Below are 27,225 nucleotides of genomic sequence, written 5' to 3'. Positions count from 1 at the left end.
CTGCACAGTAGTGCATAAGAAATCGAAATCCGATGAGTTCTGGGAATTTTGGGAAACTTTGTTTTGGGCTATGCACCCCTCCCCCCATCCCCCTGCAGCGTCCATGACTGCCTTTCTGGATCCACCAGTGTATGACCTTACCATTAAAAGTCAATGGCAGAAATATATATGCTGTATGTTTAGCGCCGGATATTATTTTGGATTATCTGAAGCAAATGAAAAGTGATTTTATACAGTCTTTGAAAGGTCCGGTGCCTTACTTTTGCATTGCTGGCCTTGCGTGACGCAATATATGACTTCACTAGGTGCCTTGGAGTTTGTCGTCAGTAAATTCCGATCAAACTACTCTTACGATTCAGAAAAGTCACCAAGGGACTCAGGAAGACCTGCAGCTTAAATTCTATGACTTCTGTGACCAGCTTCGTGATTTGAAGAACTGTGAACTTAACATTTACCAGATGTCAACGTCATATGTTGACTTTTTGCAAACAAAAGTTTGTCACTCGACCTGGCTCATCAAGTAATATCTCATCTGACAAATTACTGCTGGACTCCACGCTCAAATTGGATACCAGTCACTGCAGCTTGTATAAGGGCAAACACGCATTCGTTTTTCTTGAGACTCCAGCCCAGTTAGGATCGGAACGGTGAGGGATTCCGGCGATTGGCTATGAAAAAAGCTAGGATGGATCCCAATATCGTCCGATGGTTTACCTGGCATAATCTGTCTTGACATCCGGATGTACAAATAAATCATTTTTCAATTAAACAAATAAAAGAAATAAAATCAAGATTAAAAGTTCCCGCTTAGGATACTCTTTTGAATTGTGTTCCAGCGATTCTGGATTAGTTGTTGTTCCGTTCATTTACTTCATCGACGACTCGTGTGAGTTCAGAACCTTATTGCGTGAATACAGATATTTTACTTCTCCATATATTTCACATCACAAAACAATTATTTAGACACATTTTGCGCCACTAGACGTAGGTGGGCTGCTGCGGCTGCTGTCCCTCGGCCCAGAAGAGCTCCGGGTGCTCCTGACGCAGCTGGGCATACTCGGGAATCTGAGCCGGCGCCACGGGCAGGTGGGCACCTCGCGGCTGGAAACCACCCTCGCTGGCCACGTACGAGATCTGGTAGGTGTTGCCGTCGTCACCGACAAACTGGAAGTTGCCCTGCTGGGTGATGCTGCCCGTATCCGGCTGCGGGCCCGGGTACACGCTGCCCTCCTCGGCGACCTGAAAAAAGACGTACGAAGTTACTAAAAGAGTTTGTGAAAGCATAGGCCTCTCCACTGTTTATTTACCATTTTATCCGCACGCAGGTTGCGCTTTGCTCATTTTGGATGATCTTGTTTGGTCTTATCTTGCTCATTGTACTACTTTATTGCTAAATATTGCTTGAATTTCGTCATACAAAGGCACTGCTTATGACTCATTAGTCATTGCTATAGAAAGGATATAATTTTGCCGTATTCCTCACTTTGCGTATTGCTTGTTACTTACGGCCTGTCCGTTGTCCTGCTGATAGCTGTGCTTGTAGTTGCCGGTGTTGGGGTCCTGCTCGAAGCTCTGGCTAAGAATGTTGATCAGCGGCTGGGGGTTACCCGAGTACTGGTCGGGCTGGTTGCTTATTTGGGGAGCGGCCGCGGCCACAGCCACAAGGCAGGCAACGATGATCTGGAAAGGCAAGATGATGATCGTGAGTGCGGAATACTCTGCGAATTATTTTGGGTTTTACACACCCCAAAATGACCAGAAGTAGCTAACAAAAGCTTCAGTGTTGATGCTTCCATAAATGTTCATGGAACAAAGACCAATATGATTTCCTCCAAAATAGACTACTTCTCGTTTTTACTCACGGTGTTCATGTCTGGTGATTGTTTTAGGTGGCTGACTGTGCTCTGAATGTCGAGTGGATCACCGCACATCGGCTTTATACGGCTGAGGCTGCAGCAGTGCCATCTATCGGCCAGGGTCATAGACTCGCTGAATGGACGTCCGACCGGTCTCCGTCATTGTCAATGTCGCCTGCGTGGGGGAAAATTGGCATACAGCGCAAGATTCGGTAATGTGCTGCGTGTCCTTATGTGAATTTAGCAGCGCTGACATAGTTTTTGATAGCGCCCATCGCGCCCTCAACCCACTCGCCTAGTTGCTTGAATCATAGGGGCGGTATTGAGGCCCATACGGTCCGTATGATCCTTCTTACAGTGTCAAACATATACATAACTATGTATGTAGGAGAGGTCGTAGAACCCATACAGCTGTTTTGCCCTTGTTTGCCCCTGGTACCCCTAAAACAAATAAGAAAATGATGTTATAGTAGCGTCATGCCACGCCATTTTCGCTTTAAGAATTGCAAAACTTTGAAATCCTGTACAATATTAAGATTTTAATGAATCAAGACGTAACAATAAGCATGTGCTTGATTCTTCGATGTCTTTTAAACCGCCATTTTGTTTAATTTGTGATTTTGGCCGAAATATGTATATTTATTCAACAAATTGATTTTGTTTGTTTTGTTTTTTCTTTAATCGTTATGAAATGGAACAATTTGAGTTTATTGAAAAACAAACTCGGAATGCATGTTATAGAAGTTGTTCCTGTGCACTTACGTTCAAATTATTAGACCCGTCGGTTAAGAAATGTAGACTTTTTTTTAATTTTCGACGTCACGACACACAATTTTTTTTTTTAGTTTTAGACGTCGTACGTAAACGAAATAGCACGATTCGATTTTCGTCAAAAACTGCATCAGACAGACTTTTTAGGGTGTTAATAATTAATCAGCTTTAAAGTTTAAAACGTGACCTCACTTGACCTGACCCTAGCCTGCCCTCGACCTAAAGTTCATCCATATATAGTCCATATCACTAATGGAGTATGCCAATTCAATTCTATGATTAAAATGGCTCATAAAACATGTGCCGAACATGTCCTTTTCTATATTTCGGCCTAGTTGACCTGAACTGACCTTGACCTTGACCTTTGCATGACATCTCATGCCCTGGTAGCTTAACAACACGTTTTGGGTAGGTAATCAATCTCAGTTGATTCTTTGCCAACTGCGCTCCAAAGCCGATAATGTAGAAACTAGCATTTTGCACCCTTGACCTGACCCTAACTTGACCTCTGAACTACTCAAGAAAAATATTTTGGCTCCAAATGTCTGTCTTGTTGATAGCTTTCAAATGTCGTTTCCCCGTTTCTTTTTACGACAATCGGCTCGGAAGCATGGGCAGGGAGGGCAGAATCTTCCCCCCCCCCCCTTTTCCCAGCAGAGTGCGTATTGCTGGATAGCCCAGCGGGGCGCGGGTTGACCATCCCCGACCGAGAGGTGGGTGCCGCGCCCTGACGGGGTTTTCACGATTGCAATGTGCAGGCCAAGAGAGCTCATGTAAATGACACACCGGACCTTTGATTGAAGCCAGATCGTATGACGCCGACCACATATTTCGATCGTCAGGTCACGGATCTTGATGGCGTGGCATACCTAACACATTAGTAAGCCTCTGCACCGCCCTATAAAGGTTGCAGTTTCGCATATCTCTCACTGCCAGTGATCTTTCAAGGGGAAGATAAACTAGCAGGACTACAATGTAACTTCCTGGGGCTTCATTAATTGCACATTTCGGATTCGGGTTACCTGTGGTCGGGTCGGTCATATGACTTCACTGGCGGATACAGGGGGGATCATTTGCGGCAAATGCACCATCCCCCGCAGCGCCCGAAATCGACGGAAATTTGCGGTTGTTCGAGATTGAAACGAAAACCCGAACTAGTGTAATGGTGCAAAGTTTGTTTTAAACCGGAGTATTGCATAAGGAATCGAAATCCGACAAGTTTTTGGAATTTGGAGAAACTTTGTTTCGGGGTATGCCCCCCCCATCCCCCTGCAGCGAACATGACTGCCTCTCTCGATCCACCAGTGTGTTACCTTACCATTAAAAGTCACTGGCAAAGATATATACGCTGTAGTTTTAGCGCCGGATATTATTTTGGATTATCTGAAGCAAATGAAAAGTGATTTTCTATACTACTATTTGTGGTGACGTAGTTTCTGTCTGTTACCGAGGTCGCGACTTGGTGCTACGTAGCGCGGGTTGCAGGTCAGGCTGTTGCACCTGGCGCGCTGAAATTTGCGCAACTTTATAGAACAAGAATGGACAACGTGCCTTTGAGGGGTCTCGGTTCGATCGGGTCGATAGCAAGCGCGTGGCGCGGGCCGAAAAGTGCAAATTCGCGTCATAGACTTTATGTACATGCATAAATCGGCTTGCAAAAACGGGCAAAAAAGGCTAAATTTGCCCGACACGGGTCTGGTCCCCGTGCAATATCTCGGTAACCGTGGGCCCGATCTTCACGGGGAAAACAGCATCGTGTAGAAAATCGAACGGGCTATCGAATGGTGTGCGGTGCAGGGGATGGCACGCGCCACGTGCACATGTGAGGGCAATTTCATTTCAAAAAGGAAAAAGTTTCACAAAAAAAAGTGAAAACTCCAGCCCAGTTATAGGATCGGAACGGTGAGGGACTCCGGCGATTGGCTATGAAAAAGCTAGGATGAATCCCAATCTCGTCCGATGTTTTACCTGGCATAATCTGTCTTGACATCCAGATGTACAAATAAATCATTTTTCAATTACACAAAAAAGAAATAAATAAAATCAAGATGAAAAGTTCCCGCTTAGGATACTCTCATTTTGAATTGTGTTCCAGCAATCCTGGATTAGTTTTTGTTCCATTCTTTAACTTCATCGACGACTCGTGTGAGTCTTTAGGACCTTATTGCATGAATAGAGATGTTTTACTTCTCCATATATGATATATTTTACATCAAAAATATTTATTTAAACACATTTTGCGCCACTAGACGTAGGTGGGCTGCTGCGGCTGCTGTCCCTCGGCCCAGAAGAGCTCCGGGTGCTCCTGACGCAGCTGGGCATACTCGGGAATCTGAGCCGGCGCCACGGGCAGGTGGGCACCTCGCGGCTGGAAACCACCCTCGCTGGCCACGTACGAGATCTGGTAGGTGTTGCCGTCGTCACCGACAAACTGGAAGTTGCCCTGCTGGGTGATGCTGCCCGTCTCCGGCTGCGGGCCCGGGTACACGCTGCCCTCCTCGGCGACCTGAAAAAAGACGTACGAAGTTACTAAAAGAGTTTGTGAAAGCATAGGCCTCTCCACTGTTTATTTACCATTTTATCCGCACGCAGGTTGCGCTTTGCTCATTTTGGATGATCTTGTTTGGTCTCATCTTGCTCATTTTACTACTTTATTGCTAAATATTGCTGGAATGTCGTTATACAAAGGCACTGCTTATGACTCATTGCTATAGAAAGGATATAATTTTGCCGTATTCCTGACTTTGCGTGTTGCTCGTTACTTACGGCCTGTCCGTTGTCCTGCTGATAGCTGTGCTTGTAGTTGCCGGTGTTGGGGTCCTGCTCGAAGCTCTGGCTAAGAATGTTGATCAGCGGCTGGGGGCTACCCGAGTACTGGTTGGGCTGGTAGCTTATTTGGGGAGCGGCCGCGGCCACAGCCACAAGGCAGGCAACGATGATGATCTGGAAAGGCAAGATGATGATCGTGAGTGCGGAATACTCTGTTAATTATTTTTGGTTTTACACACCCCAAAATGGCCAGAAGTAGCTAACAAAAGCTTCAGTGTTGATGCATACATAGATGTTCATGGAACAAAGACCAATATGAATTACTCCAGATTTCCAGAATAGTCTACTCCTCGTTTCGACTTACAGTGTTCATTTCTGCTGATTGTTTGAGGTGGCTGACTGTGTTGTGAGTGTCTGCTGGATAGCTCCACTGGCTTTATACGGCTGAGGCTGCAGCAGGGCCATCTATCGGCCAGGGTCACAGACTCGCCGAATGGACGTCCGACCGGTCTCAGTCATTGTCAATGTCGCCTGCATGGAGGAAAAAATTGGCATACAGCGCAAGATTCAGTAATGTGCTGCGTGTCCTTACGTGAATTTAGCAGCGATGACATATAATTTATGACAACGTATAGACGACTACAGAATGATGTTCCACTTTTCACAGCAATGATTAGCCTGGAGATGTAGGCTGTGTGTCATATATCATATATGAAGTGATGGTCCCATTGCGTACAGAGCACGCGACATAAGAAAATCTAAGTGTGTATTATTGGGCGATGCGGGGATAGATAAGCCAGAATACAGATATAGAGATCATGAATTGAGAACTTTGCTTGCTTGAATATTAACTGAATAATATTACTTAGATAGTAATCACAGCTTTAACAGTAAACGTAACATGGTGTCAGAAGTTTATTGAACCTATTACTTTAGATGAATAAGTGAGTAGCTCTCAATAAGTTGATAAACATGGCGCAAGGATTTCCACTTCCACCACCACTGACACTGACACTGTCAAAGACCGATTCTCTGGCTGCACCGTGGAAGACATGGAAAAGACAGTGGGATAATTATTCGATCGCAACCGGCTTAAATGAAAGGCCGGAAAATGTTTAAGTGGCGACTCTACTGACATGTTTGGGGCCTGAAGCCTTGAACGTACTGGACGGATTGTGTCCAAATGAAGAAGATCAAAAGAAACTAGCGACTGTACTTGAGAAGTTCGAAGAGTTCTGCGGGGGATCTAAAAACGAGACATTTGAAAGATACAAATTTAACTCAAGAAACCAAGAAAACGAAGAGCCCGTTGAGTTGTATCTAGCCGAATTGAGAAAACTGGCCAAATCCTGCAACTACAGAGATCTAGAAGACAGTTTTATTAGAGACAGAATCGTTTTAGGAGTCCCTGACGTGTCTGTACGTAAGCGTCTCCTACAGGAGCCAGATTTGACTCTAGCCAAGGCTATTTCAGTTGTCAAAGCACACGAGGCGACACAAAAACAAATGAAGGACTTCGCCGGAGACACCAACGCCGAGGTGCACGCACTACAAAGGCGTCCCCCGGTACAACGCAGTCTTGCTGCGGCTAACAGACATGAAACGCCAAGGCCCCGCGAGTGCAAATTCTGTGGGAGAATGCACCCATTCAAAAAGGAGAGCTGCCCTGCGTGGGGAAAAGCCTGTCAAGCATGTGGCCGACGGAACCACTTTGCAACGAAATGCCGGTAGGTACGCAGAAGTGCGTCTACTTGAGCCGGATGCAGTCCAGGACGGCTGTGTAGAAGACGGCGCGAGTCAGCACCAAACGGAGAACACTCTGACTCTGGAGATCGGTGCTCTGTCATCGCGAGACGCAGGCAAGCTGTTCGCAAACTTGCTGCTCGGCAGTGACCACTTACAGCGGTTCCAGCTGGATACGGGTGCGTCTGCCAACATAATACCGCAGCACGTCTACAAAAAAGCTTGTGTGGACAGCAGCATGAAGAAGCTTAAGCGGTGTGATATATCGCTCGTCATGTTCAACAAAAGCACAACCAAAGTCGTTGGCAAAGCCGAGATAGACGTTCTGAACCCGAAGAATGGGTCAAGATATGTGGTGGAATTTTTGGTGGTACGCGAAGACTTCACCCCACTGATTGGGCTGAAAACACTGCAGACAATGGAGTTGATCGAAGTAAGGTCGGAGAACATCGACTACGTGAATGATTTAGATGTAAATGAGAGCAAAGAGACTGGCTTCTACAAAAATGAAGCAAGAGGAAACAGGGCTGGTGAGAAGAGCAGAGCTGCAAAAGCAGACCTGAAGGTACACAAGCAAGCGCTACCGGAAAGAAGCACAAACAAAGAAGCAGAGAAAAAAGACTTCTCAACAAATGATTTACATGCGCAGTACCGAGATATCTTCACTGGGGTCGGAAAGCTACCCGGAAAGCTTCATATCCAAACTGATGAGTCAGTGAGACCAGTACAACTAGCTGCAAGATCGGTTCCAGAAGCAATGAAGCATGACATCAAGGACGAGCTGGACCGTTTGGTGAAAGACGGCATCATTTCGACGGTGTCAGAACCGACTGACTGGGTATCCGCCATGGTAGCCGTAAGCAAGCCCACAAAAGGAATTCGGATCTGTATCGATCCACAGCCATTAAACACGGCCATCAAACGAAACCACTATCCGCTGCCCACGATAGAAGACTTGACTCCCGCACTAGCAAACGCTAAAGTGTTCACTGTCTGCGACGCCAAAAGTGGGTACTGGCATGTCGAGCTGGACACGGCCAGTAGCTACCTCACGACGTTCGCTACACCGTGGGGTAGGTATCGCTGGCGACGCATGCCGTTTGGCCTGTGTCTAGCGTCCGAAGAATTCCAGCGAAGACTCCATCAAGCTCTCGAAGGCTTGGAAGGCGTGATGGCAATAGCAGACGACATACTCGTCTACGGGAACGGTTCCTCTCACTCAGAAGCCGTGGAAGATCATGATAGAAAACTGTTATGTCTACTAGAAAGGTGCAGAAACGTAGGACTAAAACTGAACATGGAGAAAATGAAGCTCAGGCAGACTGAAGTGAAGTATATGGGCCACATCTTCACACCTAATGGCATGAAGGCAGATCCTGACAAGGTAAAGGCAGTCAAGAACATGCCTGCCCCAGAGGACCGCAAAGGTGTGCAAAGAGTGCTTGGCCTGGTGAACTATCTACAGCGGTTCGCCCCCAACCTCGCGGAAGCCTCTGCACCTCTCAGATCGCTTCTCAAGAAAGAAAATGCATTCATCTATGAGGAGGTACACAAGCGGTCATTGGAAAAAATCAAGGAGATCATAACTCAAGATCCCGTGTTGAAGTACTATGATGTCAAGAGAGAGGTTGTGGTACAGGTTGATGCATCCAGCCATGGGCTGGGAGCCTGTCTTATGCAAGACGGCCAGCCGGTAGCATATGCATCAAGAGCGCTCAATGAGACCGAAAAGAACTACGCTCAAATCGAAAAGGAGCTTTTGGCTATTGTGTATGGACTCAACAAGTTTGAACGCTTCACCCAAGGAAAGAAAACTAAGGTGGAGTCAGATCACAAACCTCTCGAGTCGATCATGAAAAAGCCGCTGGTGAGCGCACCAAAACGACTCCAAAGAATGATGCTCCAGCTGCAGAAGTATGATTTTGAAGTTGTCTACAAACGTGGCCAGGAGATGTACATAGCGGATGCTCTCAGCCGAGCACATGAGGCCGAGGCCACAGACGACAAACTCAGGGGTCATGTATGCCTCATAGAAGAAATTTCGTCAGACGAAGTGGAAATAAGAAACATGAATGCCTTGGAACACAGTCCGGTGTCAGACAGAACGACAAAGCTCATTCTACAAGCTACAGAAGAAGATCAAGAGATGCAAGAAATGATCAGAATGATCAAGAACGGTTGGCCCGGCAGCAAGAAGCAGCTATCTGACCAGCTGAGACGAAACGATACCTTATCTCGTCCCGGAAGACCGTCGACACTGAACGAGGCACCAGTGCGTGGTCAGACCGGCTTAACCAGCACTTTGCGACCGTGGGAGCCCGTGTGGCGGCGGCGATTGACAGTGAGCGGACGGACCGAGCCGCCCTCCCTCCGCGGCCGCGCTGTGTGGTGAGCGGAGCGTTCCGCGTCCGTCCCGCGACGCTGCCGGAGCTGTCGGCCGCCGTCCAACGGATGTCCGGTTCTCGGGCTTCCGGCGGCGACGGCATCACGATAGGCATGATTCGCATGACTCTCCCAGTGATTGGCCCAGAACTGCTGCATGTTGTGAACGCTTCCCTATCGACTGGAGTGCTACCTACGCCGTGGAAGGCGGCAGATGTTATACCACTGCATAAGTCAGGCTCTAAACTCGAACCGAACAACTATAGGCCAGTATCGATCCTTCCAACAGTTGCAAAAATTGTAGAACGTATTGTCTGTGAGCAACTTATGACTTATCTGATAGATCACAATATCCTATGTAATGAACAGCACGGATTTAGACCAGGACACTCTACTGAGACAGCTATGCTTCATGTAATCGGCCACGTAGTTGAAAATTTGGATTCCGGCCTTATTTCATGTATTACGACGGCGGACACGTCTAAAGCTTTTGATTCCGTTAAGCATTCCAGACTGTTAGACAAATTAGGATGGTATGGCGTATGTACCCACTGGTTTGAAAACTGGCTAACCGAGCGTTCTCAGCGCGTTAGGGGAGGAACGACAGCTGCGCCTGTCACGCACGGCGTGATCCAAGGTTCATTGCTAGGGCCGATCTTGTTCCTTCTATTCACCAACGACATGCCAGCTTACTTTGATGACTGTAAAATCGTAATGTATGCTGATGACACACAATTTGTCCACTCGGGTAATCCATCAGACTTACCCGACCTTCGGCAGCGCGTAGAAGCAAGTCTAAAGGTGGCGAGTGTTTGGTTTGCGGACAATAGCTTGCGCATAAACCCATCTAAAACCGACGTTATGGTCGTCAGGTGTAGGCAGCGACGTGATGTTGACTTTTGTATTAACTTTGACGACACTATTATTAATCCATCACCATCAGTCAAGGTTTTGGGCGTGTCCGTTGATTGTAATCTAACATGGGTTTCGCATGTGTCGCTGGTGGTGCGTCGTTCTTACGCAATTATCAGCGGTCTGGGCAAGATGTCTCGCCGTTTGCCATCTGAAGTGAAGAGATTTTTAATCGAAGCACTGGTGTTCCCTCACATTTTATATTGTTTGACTGTATATGGTGCTTGTGGTTTAACTCAACGCCACCGCCTGCAAAAAGTTCTTAATCACTGTGCTCGCATCATCTTTTGTGCTAAAAGGTACGATCATGTTTCACCGCTATTAAAGCAGCTCCACTGGCCGACCATTGAGGACCTCATAACTGAACGCGATATGGCCATGTTATTTAGAACCATACATCATCCGTTAGCTCCCGACGCGTTGCGTGACCGGGTGGTGTACCGGAGAGACGTGGCGGAGAGAGATACGCGCGGTACGCTCTCCGGTCTGCTGCAGCCGCCCCGGGTGCGACGGGAGTTCGCCCGGAAGTTTTATACTTACCGGGCGACGGCCGCGTGGAATCGGTCCCCCTCTGATGTTTGGGAGGCGAGGACCGCTCGGGGATGCCGGGGCGCCGTTAGGACTTGGTTGCGGGCTTCCAGCGAACATTAGGACGGTTTGTTAGACCGGCTGGCTGTGATGGTAAATTGGTAATATGTCGAGTGCTGATTCTATCCAAGTGTACATATGTATTGTATCTTGTATGACTCTTAGCCGTAAAAGCCATCTATGGAGGCTATTCGAAATACATCATCATCATCATCATCATCATCAGCTGAGACCGTACTACAACGTCAAAGAAGAGCTTTCCACTAGGGATGGGCTTGTCCTGAGAGGCGAGCAGATCGTGATCCCAAGGTCCATCCGCCACATCTTGAAAGAGCGAGTGCATTCGGCACACATCGGACTGCAGGGATGCCTCAGAAGAGCTCGTGAGGCGATATACTGGCCAGGTATGACGGAGGAACTGAAGGAGCTGGTCACCAGGTGCAGTGTATGTCTGGAGTACGGTAGAAAACAACAACGGGAGACACTGAGCTCACAAGATATACCACAGCGACCATGGCAGTACATAGCTTGCGACATGATGGAGTTCAAGAACCACTCGTATCTGGTGACAGTTGATACATTCTCGGATTTCATTGAATGTGATAGGCTTAGTGACAAGAGAGGAAGTGAAGTGATAAGGATCTTAAAGTCCCAGATGGCAAGACACGGATTGCCCGAAAAAATGATGACGGACAACGGGCCGCCTTTCAATTCAGCTGAGTTCAGACAATTCGCTGAGAAGTTCGACTTCAGACATCAGACGAGCTCGCCAGGATATCCCCAGTCAAATGGCAAGGCGGAAAGTGCTGTGAAGATCCTCAAGAATCTCATGATAAAGGCAGAAGCGGACGGCCGAGATGCCTACTTGGCGCTGCTCGACTGGCGCAACACACCGACCGAAAGCATCGGTAGCTCACCGGCACAAAGATTGCTCGGTCGCCGCACACGCACACTGCTCCCAACTACAAAGTCACTTCTCAAACCCAAGACAGTGCGCGACGTCCCCAGCCGATTAGCTGATCGCCAGCAGAAGCAGGCCGTCTATTACAACAGAGGTGCAAAGGATCTTCCGATGCTCAGCGAAGGGGAGCATGTCTACATGGCCCCTGCACCAGGACGTAACCAGTGGAGGGCGGCTACCGTCAGCAAGTATCTGTGGAACAGATCATATCTCGTGAAGACTGACTATGACGGCGGCGTGTATCGCCGGAATAGACGTCACCTCCGCCGTGACCCGGGTCAGGACAAGCCTCCGTATCAAGAGGCCGGGTCACGACCGACCTTCGAAAGGGCTCGACCGGCACCGGACAGACCAGGAAGGGGTGCAGCGACACGCCAGTCATCTGATGATGAGTATATGTATATACCCGTCCCCAGTGTACCAAGACAAGTGGCTGCTACGCCACAACAGGCTCAACACAGAGAACAGGCGCAAGTGACTCGATCTCCATACCTACTCAGAAGCAGGAGGAGAGTCAACTGAGCATGTTCAGAAAAGGGAGGATGTGTCATATATCATATATGAAGTGATGGTCCCATTGCGTACAGAGCACGCGACATAAGAAAATCTAAGTGTGTATTATTGGGCGATGCGGGGATAGATTGGCCAGAATACAGATATAGAGATCATGAATTGAGAACTTTGCTTACTTGAATATTAACTGAATAATATTACTTAGATAGTAATCACAGCTTTAACAGTAAACGTAACAGGCTGTACCCCATCACACGGGCTGAGTTCACATAGTATCAGAGGCGGATCCAGCTCAGAGTTTTTTTTTTTGGGGGGGGGGGCAACCATAACAATTTATCAATTCTTTCCATACCTCGTCCATAGGCGTAATGTTAAAATTATACCGTTTGGGAGGGGCAAATGCCCATTTTGCCCCCCCCCCCTGGATCCGCCACTGAAAATTATAGCTTTGTCCCAATGCCCATAATCGACACGCTTAATTGCGTGATAAACGGCACAACTTAGCGCTCCGGTCAACTGCTAGCTTCTGAGGAGCGGAACATCATTCTGTAGTCGACTATACATCGCTCCCTCAACCCACTTGCCTATTTGCCTGTATCATAGGTCGGCATTGAGGTCCATACGGGTCGTATGATCCTTCTTACAGCGTCAAACATACATATCAGGGAGGTCGTTGAACCCACAAACTGTTGTGCCCTTGGTTGCCCCTGGTATCCCTAAAACAAATGAGAAAATGATGTTTTAGTGGCGTCATGTCACGCCATTTTCGCTTTAAGAACTGCAAACCTCAAAATCCTGTAGGTACCAGGGCCCTGTTCGGTCGCTGTTTTTATATCAGCGTGCTGTCGGGTTTCCCCATATAAGGAAGTTATTGCTGGCGCTTCTTGGCCTCTCATTGGTCTAACGAATAAACCACTTGAATTTCTACCAATGAGGAGCCAAGAAGTAGCAGCATGCTGATAAATAAACGGGGTGCGAACAGAGCTCTGGTTCAGATTTTAAGAAACAAGACGTAACAAAAATCATGGGCGTGTTTCTTCATATTCTTGCAAATGGCTATCTCGTTTAATTTGCGATTTTGTCTCATCTTTTGTAATCCAACGAACTGATTTTTTTTTTGGGTGGAGGAAATAATAAAATGCAACATTTTGAGTTTATTGAAAACCCGGAATGCATGTTAACCTTCGCCCCAGTGGGGGGGGGGGGCATATGTTACCACCCTGTCGCGTTTTTTGCTTGTGAATAAAAAAAAACGCGGCGCGTAGCGCCGCGCCGCTTTGGGTAGCTTTTTGTACATCAATTTTGTACAGCTTTTTGTACATCAACAATGCGTGAAATTTTTGACCCCAGGTCATGTCAGGTCAGGTCACCAGGTCAAGTTAACTGACCAAGCCTAAAAAAGTTTGCAATCATGTCCAGCCTGCAGTGTTTGTCAGAGAAGTTCTAAACGTGGTGGATTTCATGATGTTATTGGCGCCTACAATTTGTATGTCTCGGATTTTTTTATATCCGTGACCTAAGGTCAGGCCAGTGGCGTGACCTTTCCATTACATTCCATTCCGTTCTTTAACTTCATCGACGACTCGTGTGAGTCTTTAGGACCTTATTGCATGAATACAGATGTTTTACTTCTCCATATATGATATATTTTACATCAAAAACATTTGTTTAAACACATTTTGCGCCACTAGACGTAGGTGGGCTGCTGCGGCTGCTGTCCCTCGGCCCAGAAGAGCTCCGGGTGCTCCTGACGCAGCTGGGCATACTCGGGAATCTGAGCCGGCGCCACGGGCAGGTGGGCACCTCGCGGCTGGAAACCACCCTCGCTGGCCACGTACGAGATCTGGTAGGTGTTGCCGTCGTCACCGACAAACTGGAAGTTGCCCTGCTGGGTGATGCTGCCCGTCTCCGGCTGCGGGCCCGGGTACACGCTGCCCTCCTCGGCGACCTGAAAAAAAGACGTACGAAGTTACTAAAAGAGTTTGGGAAAGCATAGGCCTCTCCACTGTTTATTTGCCATTTTGTCCGAACGCAGGTTGCGCTTTGCTCATTTTGGATGATCTTGTTTGGTCTTATCTTGCTTATTATACTACTTTTTTCAAATATTTCTGGAATTTCGCTATACAAATGCACTGCTTTCTTAACACTTATGACTCATTGCTATTGTAAAGCTCTGCTCGAGAAAGGATATAATTCTGCCGTATTCCTCACTTTGCGTATTGCTTGTTCCTAACAATGCATATATAAGGCACTGGCAGTTTTACTTACGGCCTGTCCGTTGTCCTGCTGATAGCTGTATTTGTAGTTGCCGGTGTTGGGGTCCTGCTCGAAGCTCTGGCTAAGAATATTGATCAGCGGCTGGGGGCTACCCGAGTACTGGTTGGGCTGGTAGCTTATTTGGGGAACGGCCGCGGCCACAGCCACAAGGCAAGCAACGATAATCTGGAAAAGACAAGGTATTATCGTGGGTACGGAATACTAGTGAATTATTTTGGGTTTTACACACCCTAAAATGACCAGAAGTAGTTAAACAAGCTTCAGTGTTGATGCTTACATAAACGGTCATAGAACAAAGACCAATATGAATTACTCCAGAATAGTCTACTCCTCGTTTCGACTTACAGTGTTCATTTCTGCTGATTGTTTGAGGTGGCTGACTATGTTGTGAGTGTCTGTTGGATAGCTCCACCGGCTTTATACGGCCGAGGCTGCAGCAGTGCCATCTATCGGCCAGGGTCACAGACTCGCTGAATGGACGTCCGACCGGTGTCAGTCGTTGCCAATGTCGCCTGCGTGGAGGGAAAAATTCGTATGTAGAATATCGAAGACACTTAGGATAAATGATAGCAATAACACGTCAAAATGTATATTTAAACACACAAAGCCTTCGGTATGAAAATACCTTGATTACTGTGTCAAACATTGTGATCACTATTTAACACAGTGATCAATATATTTTCATACCGAAAGCTTTGTGTGCTTAAATATATATTTGACGTGTTATTGTTATAAAAAATCGTATATTACGCAAGATTCGGTAATGTGCTGTACCTTTGATATAAATAATGATAGTGCTGACATAAATTTGTCTTTCGTGCCCCGTTAGCGTTATTCACTTCGTATCTCGTACTAAGACGCCTGCGGCTTTGAAAATACAATATACTAATTTTAGAGGGTTTAACTTGATTTTTGAGTCCAACATAACACCTGTCCTCGCTTTCCTCAGGACAAATCCATCTGCATCCGCTCACGCTCCCTTTCCGGGCTGGCGGCCACGTCACCTGACCACCGCGGCTGATTAGTTCAGGTCCACACAATCCTCTCCGGGGTGACTAGGGGGCGGGCAAACTGTTCCAATGGGGCAATCCGGTCCCACCAGGACGGTCTCACCTCCGCGGGTCATTGCCGGTGTCCCGCACAGCCCTACGTTTACGCCCTATCCTAACATCCCATATCCCTGCAATGGTCTTTTTAGGCCGAAATGTCTTGCTTCTCCCCCCCCCTAAAAAAAACGTAACACGAATATCATTGTCAAGCCGCTTAAATTTGAGGACCCAGTTAAACTCTGATTGTTCAGGATTTTTAATATTTCAGGCAGATGGCCTATTCCGTTTCATAAGACGTCTTGAAACTTTGAACTCCCACTTGATAGAGCTGTTAACAAGCAGTTAACCCGTTCTCGGGTGTGAGTCTCAGCCAACTTCGCCATGATAGGTGCAGGGGGCCAGACCAAATTATGTTAAAAATTCAGAAAGGTAGAAAGACGCCAAACAAAGCTTTGATAGCCCTCAATAACCGAAAGTTTGCGTTCAATAGTCAACCCTTGCCCAGATTTGTGTTTTTGGCCACATTCGCTTTTTTGTGAAGAGGAAACCGTGACACTTAGCGGCCAAAACCTGTTATACTTTGTAATACATTAACCCGCGCCCCGCTGGGCTATTCAGTCATACGCGCCCTGCTGGGGGGGAGGGGGCAGATTCTGTCCCCCTTTCTAACTTCCGAACCGATGGTCGTAGAAAGACGGGGAAAACGGCAATCGAAAGCTCTCAACAAGGCGGATCTTAAGAGCCCAAATTTTTTTGCTCAAGTAGGTCAGTGGTCAGGTCAAGGTCAGGTCAAGGGTACAAAATGCAAGTTTCTACAGTATCGGCCTTGCACCGTAGTTGCCAAAAAATGGACGGAGACTGACTACCCAAAACGTGTTCTTAGGCTACCAAGACAATATTCGTTGCATAAAATATCATTCAAACTTCAAAGGTGAAGGTCAAGGTCAGGTTAGGTCAGGTCAGATCACCAAAAACAAAATATAAAAAAGGGCATGTGCGACACATGTTTTATGGGTCATTTTATTCATAGAATTCAATAAGCAAACTCAATAAGTGATATAGACCACCTCTGGATGAATTTCAGGTCGAGGTCAGGTCAAGGTCAGGTCAAGTGAGGTCAAATTTTGAAGTGGGTTGTTAAGGCCTTAACAGGTGTCTATCTGATGCAGTTTTTCACGGCGAATCGAATGGTGCTATTTTTGTTTCCGTACGAGGTCTAGAACTTCCAAAAAATCATTTTCAAAAAAAAATTGTGTGTCATGACGTCATAAAATTTTGAATAACTCCCACATTTTGTAATTGATTTTTCTAAAAATTGGTATGTAGGTACATATAGATAACCTCTCTGACATATATTCAGTTTTTTTTCGGTACACTCAAAATTTTGGATTTTATAATTATTTTTCCAAAAAAGTCAGTTTTTTTTAGAAAAAAATGGGCCACAATCCAAAATTTTCGAAAAACCGAGATAGCCATTTGAAGGACAAAGTAAAATCACGTATAACCTTTTTTTGTTACCTACGTCTTGATTCCTTTAAAAATGAAGATGTCCTATTGCATGAGGAAATCAGTGCCAACGATTTTTGTTTTCTAGGAATTTTGATATCGATGACCTAAGGCTGTTCAGTTTTGCGACCTCTCCATTTCAAAGTCAATGGGAGAAAATTGAACCCCTCTTCTGTTGGACAAAAGACATACTTTACCATTCCCATCATCGGGATACTGATAAAAACGACATACTGAATAGGAAAATTACACTTGTGAGTTTGTGACTCCTCTTAATGACCCTGAGGTCATCTTAGGTCATGAAAGGTCTCCGTCAGTTTTTTTTTTTGACAAAGACATAAAATATAAATCATACTATAGCGATGATAGCACCTTAAATGCGTTCAGCTCACTGATGCAATTTACAAATCAACTGATATGCAACATGACCTTTTCCGTGACATTGACCTGAGGTCAAATTTTGAAGTTGACCTTCATTGCTCAGTGTGTAGTTCACTCGACGCGTCTGAACGAGAAACACTTTATGCTGGTAAAATCTACGTAAAACAAGCTTAGTGTTAATTGTTGTTGCAGGAAAACGCTCTTCACAAAAACGTCAATTTTATGAGTTATTTTCCTAAACCGTTGACTCTACGTCAAATCGTAGAGCGTTATCCAGACAAAGCCCCAAAAGAGCTAGCTAATTAGCTTTCTCGTGGTGCTCTAGCTCTGTTTGTATCCGAGATATGCGGCGTCTTGTAAAAATATCAAATTGAAGAATATTGTTCGTTTACATTGACCTTAGAGATTATCTAATCAAGCAATGGCCTTCATAATCAAAAAAGACCTTATAGCGAGCTATCTATTGCTTTTTGCGTCTTCATAACGTTCTTAGTTTCTCAGATGACCGGATGTGCCCAAATACACCTCCTCCCCATCCTGGCGAAGATGGCCAAGACCCCCGTCCGGGCGCGGGTTTTAACACTATTCGTTTGAATCGCGTGTTGTTCTATTGAATAATCCTGATTTCTCTGACAATTTTTAGGTAATTTTCGACTTACGAAGTACATTTTTCATTCAGCTGAACGGTGAGGTCACTGGATGTCATTTAAACCTCGCCCTGTAAGGGGGGGGGGGGGTCGATGCGACCCGCCTAAGGTTTTTCAAAGATAGCATAAAAACGGTGGCGCTTCAAAGGCGGCGCGCAGCGCCGCCAAATCTGGCACAGCCTATGGAGCAACCTTTTTACATATGACCTGAAAACTTCAGATCCTGGTGACCTTGGGTCAGGTCACTAGGTCAGAAAAACCGGTACGAGGTTAAACCCATCCCCGAAGCCCCCTAAATACTGACCTAGAACAGCCATCTTTACGTAGGGGCGAGATTTCCCGGGGGAGGGCACCTATCTACCAAATTTGGTGTTTCTAGGTGCCATAGGAGCCAATCGCGAGGGGGGGGGGGGTCGCATTGACCCCTCCCCTGCCAGGCCACGTTATAAAAAATGCCCGGCCAGGCGAGGGTTAAGGTAGCATTTTTGGTGAATTATTTCCCATTTCGACATGTTTTTCTTCACAAACTTGCGAATTAATATACCAGCTTACCAGCTTTTCTTGCTTCGCTCTCGCTAGTTATAATAATGTAACTTTTTGTCGCTGCGAAAGTGGTGTCACCGACCGAAAACACACAATCTTATTGCTGAAAATAAAAGTAAAAGCAGCTTTAATTAATGCAGTGATGAAAGGTGAGGAATAGAGGCCTTTATATTTTCGTTAAGGGTGGGTTATTGAGACGTGCATCATGACAACTTTTAATGCAGAAACAATTTATCATCGTTTCCATAGTCGTTCATGCTGCTTATATGATCCTATCAAAAATCCTTCGACCACTAACCATTGGTAAACACTAAACAATGTTCCATTTGTGTGAGATCCTCCGTAAAGAAAGTAATCGAATGACGAACATCCTCATCAGAATATATTTCTTCAGTCAAATGTTTTGCGCCATTAGACGTAGGTGGGCTGCTGCGGCTGCTGTCCCTCGGCCCAGAAGAGCTCCGGGTGCTCCTGACGCAGCTGGGCATACTCGGGAATCTGAGCCGGCGCCACGGGCAGGTGGGCACCTCGCGGCTGGAAACCACCCTCGTTGGCCACGTACGAGATCTGGTAGGTGTTGCCGTCGTCACCGACAAACTGGAAGCTGCCCCGCTGGATGATGCTGCCCGTCTCCGGCTCTGGACCCGGGTATGTCTCAATGTCTTCGGCCACCTGGAGGCAGGAAAAGTGCACATTTTCAAGATTAATTAAATATTAGGGGAGACAGGTGCAAAGTGGACATCCTCAACCTTTTTCTTCGGTGCCCACGCTTCAATTTTAAACATTGAAGATTCACCTAGGGCAAAGTGCCCCAACCCTTGGGCAAAGTGGACACTGGCGACTTTTTCCCCGATATGGGAAACAGGATAGTTGCCTCATGTAAGTACCTACGACTAGAGTTTTTGATGTTGACAGATGGATGTTTATTTTGTCATCTTCTCACCTGAAGATAAACAGTGCAAGAACATTCATGGAAACATTGATTTTTTTTTGTAACTCATGCAACCGAAAAATGACCTAGATAAACGCATGGCCATGGATGCATGGCGATACATTTGAACGTCAATAGCGCTTGCTGCCCGGTAGACATTTTATGGAATTGGGAGCTGTCCACTCTGCCCGTCCACCCTGCCCCGCGCATACAGTCCGAGAAAAATATCTTCCAGCCATAATATGAGAAAGCGCTTGTGCGAGACTCATGATAATTATGAAAGAATACCGAAGCCTCATAATAACAAATATATTCTAAATTGTGACCGAAAATAAAGAGATATCTCTTTAACAGATATTAATAATAGATGTCCCAGTAAACATGACGACGTCGGCCCGACGTCGGGCCGAGGCTCGGTCCGACGTCGGCCCAACGTCGGTTCAACCTCGGCCCGACATCGGCTGGACGTCGGATATGTCCGCATGTTCCGACGTCCACCCGAAGTCCAGCCGACGTCGAGCCGACGTCGGGCCGAGATCGTTTGCCGAGGTTGACGAGATCGTTTGTCGTTGGACCGACGGGGCCGACGTCGGCATGTTTATTGGGACAACGCGCCAAAAATATCATCCGGCGGCGGGATTCGAGCCCCCCAGTCGCCGACGTCGGCATGTTTACTGGGACAACACGCCAAAAGCATCAGCCGGCGATGGGATTCGAACCCCGTGTCATTCGAACGCATGGTTAGTGCGCTAACCACTACACCACGCAGCCAGCTAACGAATTGGGTTTGTTTTGTTGGGTTATGCCCCTTCGGTCTGACAAGACCATTTCAGAGCCGGAAGGGTCATAGGATGGAGACATTGGTCTTCTTGGCGAGCACCCTGGGTCCAGTTCATATAGAGTCCCTGGTCCCATTGCTGTTACGTGACACTTATTGGAAAGGGCGACCCCACAATGGATCCATATAGCCACTCTTACACACCTGCACCAACGTTGCCCAAAGTGTCCCTTTGATAAGTGGCACTTTGGCAAAGTGACACTTGCCGACTGGCCTTTCTATATGAACTGGGCCCGGCCCTGGTGAGTTGCCGGGGCTGAGCCTGACCAAAGGATAGGCCGAGCAGCCCCCAAGCACTCACCGCACCCGGCTACGGGCGAGCTCGGCTTACGGGCAATCCCAAATGGGATAAAGTTTCCCGTCCAGTCCGGATCAGGGGGTTGCGGCGTGGAGGAAGATTTGAGTTTCGTGAGGATATTTTAAATACAGAAGCTCTTTATGAAACATGAAACATGTATTTTGTATTATTTTAACGGTCAAAACAGCGGCCGATGTCGGACCGACGTCGCCCCGACGTCGGCCCGACGTCGGCTAGACCTCAGCAATTGATCTCGGTCCGACGTCGGCCCGACGTCGGCTGGACCTCGGCTGGACGTCGGAACATGCGGGCATATCCGACATCCAGCCGACGTCGTGCCGAGGTTGGACCGACGTCGGGCCGACGTCGGCATGCCGATGCCGAGTTGCCGACGTCACCCCGACGTCGGCCGACGTCGGGCCGACGTCGGCATGTTTACTGGGGTCTTATAATCAATAAGGAGATGCAGAAAGTATATTTTTATTTTTGGTCATAATTTAGAATATATTTGTTATTATGAGGCATCGGTTTTCTTTCATCATTATACTTCTTCCAGCTATGTTATTTATCGGGCAAAACGCATGGAAATTGGCAGAGGTAGGGAGAATGTACTATAACCACACAATGCATGAATCAAAACGTCTAAATAAACTTCCAAACGATTGCTGAATACAATAACGTTTAAAAAGAGTAAGAATAGGTAGTAGGTACTATCCTGAGAAGAAATGCGTTTCCGTGTGTCACGGAGCAATGGTAACGGGTAGGAAACACCCGTTTGGCTCATTTGAACGACCGCACTATTAACTGACAACCATAAACTGGAGTTGACGCCATGTTGTGAATGGCTAAAACGTTGGGTGTCCACTTTGCCCCGGATGGCCGCTTTGCCTCGGTCTCCACTACGTCAGAGATAAGACCCGGAACAGGGCAAATGCGGTCAGAAGCATCACCAAGACGTAGTTCTGTGCACCGCTGTCTGATACGCTAATACTCACAATTTGTCCATTGTTCTGTTCGTAGATGTGCCTGTAGATGCCGCGGTAAGGATCCTGATCAGATTCCCGGCGGAGCAGGTCGATTTGTGACCGGGGAATGGCAGAGAACTGGCTGGTTTGATAGTTCTGGGGAACGGCCGTGGCCGCGACCACCAAAGAAGCGACGATGAGCTGAAACATGGAGCACTCTGATTAGATGCGTATTTCTAATCTACGTCAACAATACAAGTCCTGATTTCTGAGCCCTGGGTCAAGTCTTGTTACGAGCGAGCGAGCGCAGCGAGCGAAGCGAAGTCTTTTCAATATTTGTGTTATGAGGTTATCGGTGGAGCCAACAAATAACTAAATGCACTTACTTTGACTTATTTGTTGGCTCCACCGATAACCTCATAACTCAAATATGTCCCTAAATAATCAGCATCTTTTCAATATAACGGAAAAATATCAGTATGAGCGGCCCGGCCCGGCCCGGCCCGGCCCGGCCTGCGACGCTTTTGAGAGGCTTATATCTCAGCAACCGCTGGACCGATTAGCCTGCGGTCTTTTCTGCTGGGTAGCCCCATCCCTTCTACCCCGTAATTGACTACCTTTGATACATCTCAGTGACCGTCGTGGCACGTGCCACGTGAAAAGTCAAGGGTGTTCAAGAACTTTTGCAAAAGTAGTGATTTTGAGAGGCCCATATCTCAGCAGCGGCTTGAGCGATTGTCTTGCGGTAATTTTTATAGGGTAGCTGCATCCCTTCTACCAAAGGTCGGATACTCTTGATCTATGTGAGTGCAAGTGTGAGTGCAAAATACAAAAAGAAGAGGTGCCAAATTTGTTCCCATTTCAGTAACTCGGTAATTACTGGGGCGATTTCGCTGAAATTTGGCATACAGGTAGGCACCCACCAGGCAATTCATTCCCATGTGTTGCGGTTAGGGTGTTACTGCACGTGCGCACGTGCAGGGGGCGTTTCCAGATCTCGAGAACGGCTGGGCCGATTGTGCTCAAATTTGGTACACGGTTGGGGACCGGTTAGTAGGGTGCCGTGCAAAAGTCATTTTGGACCCCGTTTGCACGTGCGCACGTGCAGAATGCCGCTTCCAGATCTCAGGAACGGCTGGGCCGATTGCGTTCAAATTTGGCACACCGCTAGCGACTGGTTAGAAGGGTGCTTTGCACAAGCTCGTTGGAAGTACCCTCTCGCCCTTCCACACGTGCAGGGCTCACTATCTCGCTCGCTCGTTCTTCGCCCAAAAGGCGTTTTACTGGTAGGTAGGACTACGGTCGAGCTCACGAATATCTTTCTAATGCAAGGCTCAGACAACTTGGCTCATATCAGTTGTAAACACCACACAACGATCGACTGTTTGGAATCATGAAGTGCTGTATGTTGAGCTTAAATTAGAAGAAAGAAAAGAAATATGCTTATGTAGCTCTTCGCTTGAAAACACTTACAGTTTGCATGCTGATGATGTGGAGACCACGGCGGAGCTGGTACACTTTGAGACTGACGGTTTGGTCTCTCTCCAATCTGGTTTATATTGCCCAAGCTCGGGGTGCGTGCCACTCGGCCGCCGCAGTTTAGACAAATCGTCTCAGCGACATTGATAGATGTGACGGATGCGCGTGGGCTTGTGACCAGCGGTCTGAACAAGGATGTCCACTGCGCGCTAATCAAAGGTAGGTATACTGGGGGCTCAGCAAGCATTTAACCTGCGCCTCGCCGAGCTATTCAGCCGTTGCGCCCCGCGGGTGGGGGGGGGGGAGGGGTAGATTCTACCCTCTGTCTCACTATCGAACGGTTGGTTGTAGAAAGGGGGAAAACGGCAATCAAAAGTTCTCAACACTATTCACTATTGGACAACACAACACTATTGGAGCACAATTCTTTTTGTTATGCCCAAGTAGGCCATCGGTCAGGTCAAGGCCAGGTGGTCAAGGGTAAAACTGCAGTGTTTTTACATTCTACATATATTTGGAGCCCGAAGAATGGACTGAAATTGATAACCCAAAACTCGTTTTTAGGCTGCGAAGACAAGATGCATTGCATATTTCTATTTCAAACAACCTGCGGTTAACCCGCGACCGCCTGGGGTGGGGGTCGGATCCGACCCCCCTCCGTTTTTCTTGAATAACTCATGAACCGCTTACACTATCAATTTGAAACTTGGCATACCTTCTCCCCCATCAATTTGACGTCTCCTGTGTAATTTTTAAGAATTTAACTTTTGAGATATATCGATTTTAATGATGTAACTACATGGCTTTTTCAGTCAAAAAGTGGTAAATGTTTAAAAAATCGCCAAAAATCAAGGTTTAAAGCAAACTGTAAATTAGGGACATGAATAGACGCAGCTGAACGAGTTCTTTATCTCGGATCTTCCATAAAATGCGTTTTTGTACCCCTAAAAATTATTTTTTTTTGTTGGAAAACAGCTAATTAAATCCAAAACTTTGAGAATTTCTAAAAACCGGAATATATGTTATAGAGCTCTATTAGAACATTTGATGTCCGAAATTTCAACTTTCTATCTTGATTTTTGACCCTGAAGTTGTAAAAATAGCTCTAACATGCATACGGCATGGTGACGTCATAAGCATTTTCGTGAATTAGAGGCATTTCTGAACATCTCATGTGAAAACAAATGGCACCACTAGATTCCTGGGACAAAGCACGTCTATGTAGAAAAATGTATTTTTATGTCAAAAATAAAAAGGTGAAAAATTGACTTTTTTCTTAGCCCTCGTTTAGTTATATATGGTATAAACGATTTGTTATGCTGTCAATGCACACTTATCACCAGCATAGTGACTTGGGGTCACATATATCCATTATCATCGGATTCGACGTGAAAAATAAGCCATAAAACATGTGTCGCACGCCCATGTAGCAGAAAGTGAAAACCGTGACCTTTCGTGACCTGGCCTGACCTTGACCCGTACTTATCATGACCCCTATACGCACATGGTACCTTCACTAGGTCTTTGAGGTGGTCATTTTTGGTGAGTTTCGGGCAGCAGCTATCGATTCCGCTGTCCGTAAGCCTAATCATGCAAAACCCCAGAATTTGACCTTTGACCTGACCTTGACCCGAAAGTTGACCTCAATTTTAAAATCTTAAGAGTGCTTTGGGAAGGTCTCGTAGAGACCTTTCGAACGCCGCCTCGCCCGGGGCTCGATACGACCATTGGTTCTCGAGATAACAGAGGGGGTCGGATCCGACCCCCCAGGCTGTCGTGGGTACGGAAATAGCCCAGGCGGTGCCGGGTCAAAATATCATGCAAAGGTCAAGGTCAAGTCAAGGTCAGGTCACCAAAGACGAACTACAGCGAGTTCACGAGAAAATATCGAAACGCAAAAGATCGAATCGCAAAATAGTGAATTCAAACTGTCGAAAGCAAAATATCGAAATGGCAAAATATGGAGCACAAAATATCGGAAAGACGAAATTAGCAAAACCATGCGGCAATTACCTCAGTCATTTTTTGGGTCATGTCAAAGGTCATGTCACGCCAAAGGCTATCGTTGAGTTTCACCTGTTTCCACCGTTTTCAAAAGATCGGCGCATTTGAATCGCACATATCTTATATCGGCGAAAAGTTCAATGACATCATGTGATTTCTGGAAAAAGTGTTGAAGAACTAGGTCTGAAATTTACTCAGTACCTATGTGCAGAAAAAATAAAAAGGTGTAATTAAAGTACTCGCCGCCTTGTTTGATGTTTTCTCTTTGTACATTCTTTGTTAGATATTTTGCTTTGATATTTTGCTTTCGATAGGTCTTTCGATAGGTTTCGATAGTCTTTCCATGTTTTTTATGTTTTCAATATTTTGTCTGTCGATCTTATGTCGTTCGATAATTCTTTTCGATATGTTGCGTTCCATGTTGTCTTTTCTCCATATTTTGTCTTAGGATATTTGTCTTTCCCATATTTTCTCTTTCGGTACTTTGTCGTTCGATATTTTATCTTTCGATATTTTGCCACTTCGATATTACATAAATATTTTGCCTTCTAGCGGTTAGGTGTCCGTAGGAGCCATAAGTGCGGTTTATCATCAACTGCATCATTTTGACATCATTTCTCTTCTTGTTGCTGTTTTGGATGTTCACGGCAAACATCTTGTTTACTTATTCACATATATTTGTCTGGTCGTTTTGCAGGTATAGCACATATAGTAACAAAGGCTGTGACACTGACAACCACTAATAAAGCGTTTGCTGACTCGGATGACATTTTACAATGACACTGTTCAAGGATAGTAATACAGGCATCAACATTCACGATAAAGCAGGATTTTTCTTGCGTTTTCAGACATAGGTAGGCTGCTGCGGCTGCTGTCCCTCGGCCCAGAAGAGCTCAGGGTGCTCCTGACGCAGCTGGGCATACTCGGGAATCTGAGCCGGTGCCACGGGCAGGTGGGCACCTCGCGGCTGGAAGCCACCCTCGTTGGCCACGTACGAGATCTGGTAGGTGTTGCCGTCGTCGGCCACGAACTGGAAGTTGCCCTCCTGGGTGATGCTGCCCGTCTCCGGCTCGGGGCCTGGGTACACGGTTCCCTGCTCGGCAACCTGATGGCGCACAGACAGTCCAGGTTATTCGAGTTGTCGCTATTTATAATGATCGTTTTGGTGACGTGCGCTGACATCTGCACCCATCAGCGGTTACAGACGCGCAAGTTCTGATGATATCCTTCGACAGCACTAAGAAAATACGGTTTCACAACTATGAAGTTAACATATTTTGGTACTTTTGAGCAGCGATATTACTTACGGCCTGTCCGTTGTCCTGTTCGTAGCTGTATTGGTAGTTGCCGGTGTTGGGGTCCTGCTCGAAGCTCTGGCTAAGAATGTTGATCTGCGGCTGGGGGTTTCCCGAGTACTGCTCGGGCTGGTAGTTTGTTTGGGGAGCGGCCGCGGCCACAGCCACAAGGCAGGCAACGATGATCTGGAACAGAATGGTGGAGTTGAAAAATTAATTTGGCTTTTGAAGAAACACGGAACAATAATGGTGCATGACTTAATAAATGCCAGCTTAGTTTCCTTGCAATATTGTGAAGTGCTGAACGTCAGCAACTTTCTGAAAAGCCGGAAGCCGAAACGTTACTGCAAAGCCAATCTTTCATCGGTCTTTCAAGCACTGCACCAGACGATCTTCTCGTACGACCGATCTTTGTTGACACTGCCTCGGCAGCCCGGCAGATGCACCGTCAGCTTCAAAGCTCACTCACCAGCTTCATGGCTGTCGGAGAGGGTGGCTGGTGGCTCTGTGTCGACAA

At 46.7% G+C, this 27,225-nt stretch overlaps 3 protein-coding genes across 3 annotated transcripts; all 3 read right to left on the bottom strand.

Moving 5' to 3' along the window:
* Positions 1–920: 920 nt before the first annotated feature.
* Positions 921–2,212, bottom strand: LOC122363400 (cuticle protein CP14.6-like). Its single transcript, XM_043332622.1, has 3 exons — positions 1,863–2,212; positions 1,507–1,680; positions 921–1,239 (listed from the first exon to the last, which is right to left on the bottom strand). Exons 1-3 carry the CDS (start codon positions 1,980–1,982, stop codon positions 979–981), a joined length of 555 nt encoding a protein of 184 aa, XP_043188557.1. The 5' UTR covers positions 1,983–2,212; the 3' UTR covers positions 921–978.
* A 2,605-nt stretch (positions 2,213–4,817) lies between these two features.
* LOC122363396 (larval cuticle protein 65Ag1-like) lies at positions 4,818–27,225 on the bottom strand. The gene is made up of 3 exons (XM_043332619.1): positions 27,178–27,225; positions 5,394–5,567; positions 4,818–5,133 (listed from the first exon to the last, which is right to left on the bottom strand). The coding sequence occupies exons 1-3, from the start codon at positions 27,184–27,186 to the stop codon at positions 4,873–4,875; spliced, it is 444 nt and encodes a 147-aa protein (XP_043188554.1). The 5' UTR covers positions 27,187–27,225; the 3' UTR covers positions 4,818–4,872.
* LOC122363397 (cuticle protein CP14.6-like) lies at positions 19,042–23,526 on the bottom strand. The gene is made up of 3 exons (XM_043332620.1): positions 23,404–23,526; positions 21,961–22,131; positions 19,042–19,570 (listed from the first exon to the last, which is right to left on the bottom strand). The coding sequence occupies exons 1-3, from the start codon at positions 23,410–23,412 to the stop codon at positions 19,310–19,312; spliced, it is 441 nt and encodes a 146-aa protein (XP_043188555.1). The 5' UTR covers positions 23,413–23,526; the 3' UTR covers positions 19,042–19,309.

Source organism: Amphibalanus amphitrite, unplaced genomic scaffold (assembly GCF_019059575.1).
Source record: "Amphibalanus amphitrite isolate SeventyFive unplaced genomic scaffold, NRLGWU_Aamphi_draft 000619F_arrow, whole genome shotgun sequence".
Classification (NCBI taxonomy): domain Eukaryota; kingdom Metazoa; phylum Arthropoda; class Thecostraca; order Balanomorpha; family Balanidae; genus Amphibalanus; species Amphibalanus amphitrite.
Note: the sequence above shows the minus strand (reverse complement) of the source record. Positions and strands in the feature narration are given on the sequence as shown.

Excerpts from the sequence above, each read along its gene's own strand:
- LOC122363400 (XM_043332622.1), bottom strand. The coding sequence starts at position 1,982 with ATGACCCTGGCCGATAGATGGCACTGCTGCAGCCTCAGCCGTATAAAG. Across the intron at positions 1,681-1,862 it reads AATCACCAGACATGAACACC|ATCATCGTTGCCTGCCTTGT; the intron begins GTGAGTAAAAAC and ends TTGCCTTTCCAG. Across the intron at positions 1,240-1,506 it reads AGCAGGACAACGGACAGGCC|GTCGCCGAGGAGGGCAGCGT; the intron begins GTAAGTAACAAG and ends GTCTTTTTTCAG.
- LOC122363397 (XM_043332620.1), bottom strand. Across the intron at positions 19,571-21,960 it reads AACAGAACAATGGACAAATT|GTGGCCGAAGACATTGAGAC; the intron begins GTGAGTATTAGC and ends TCCTGCCTCCAG.
- LOC122363396 (XM_043332619.1), bottom strand. Across the intron at positions 5,134-5,393 it reads AGCAGGACAACGGACAGGCC|GTCGCCGAGGAGGGCAGCGT; the intron begins GTAAGTAACGAG and ends GTCTTTTTTCAG.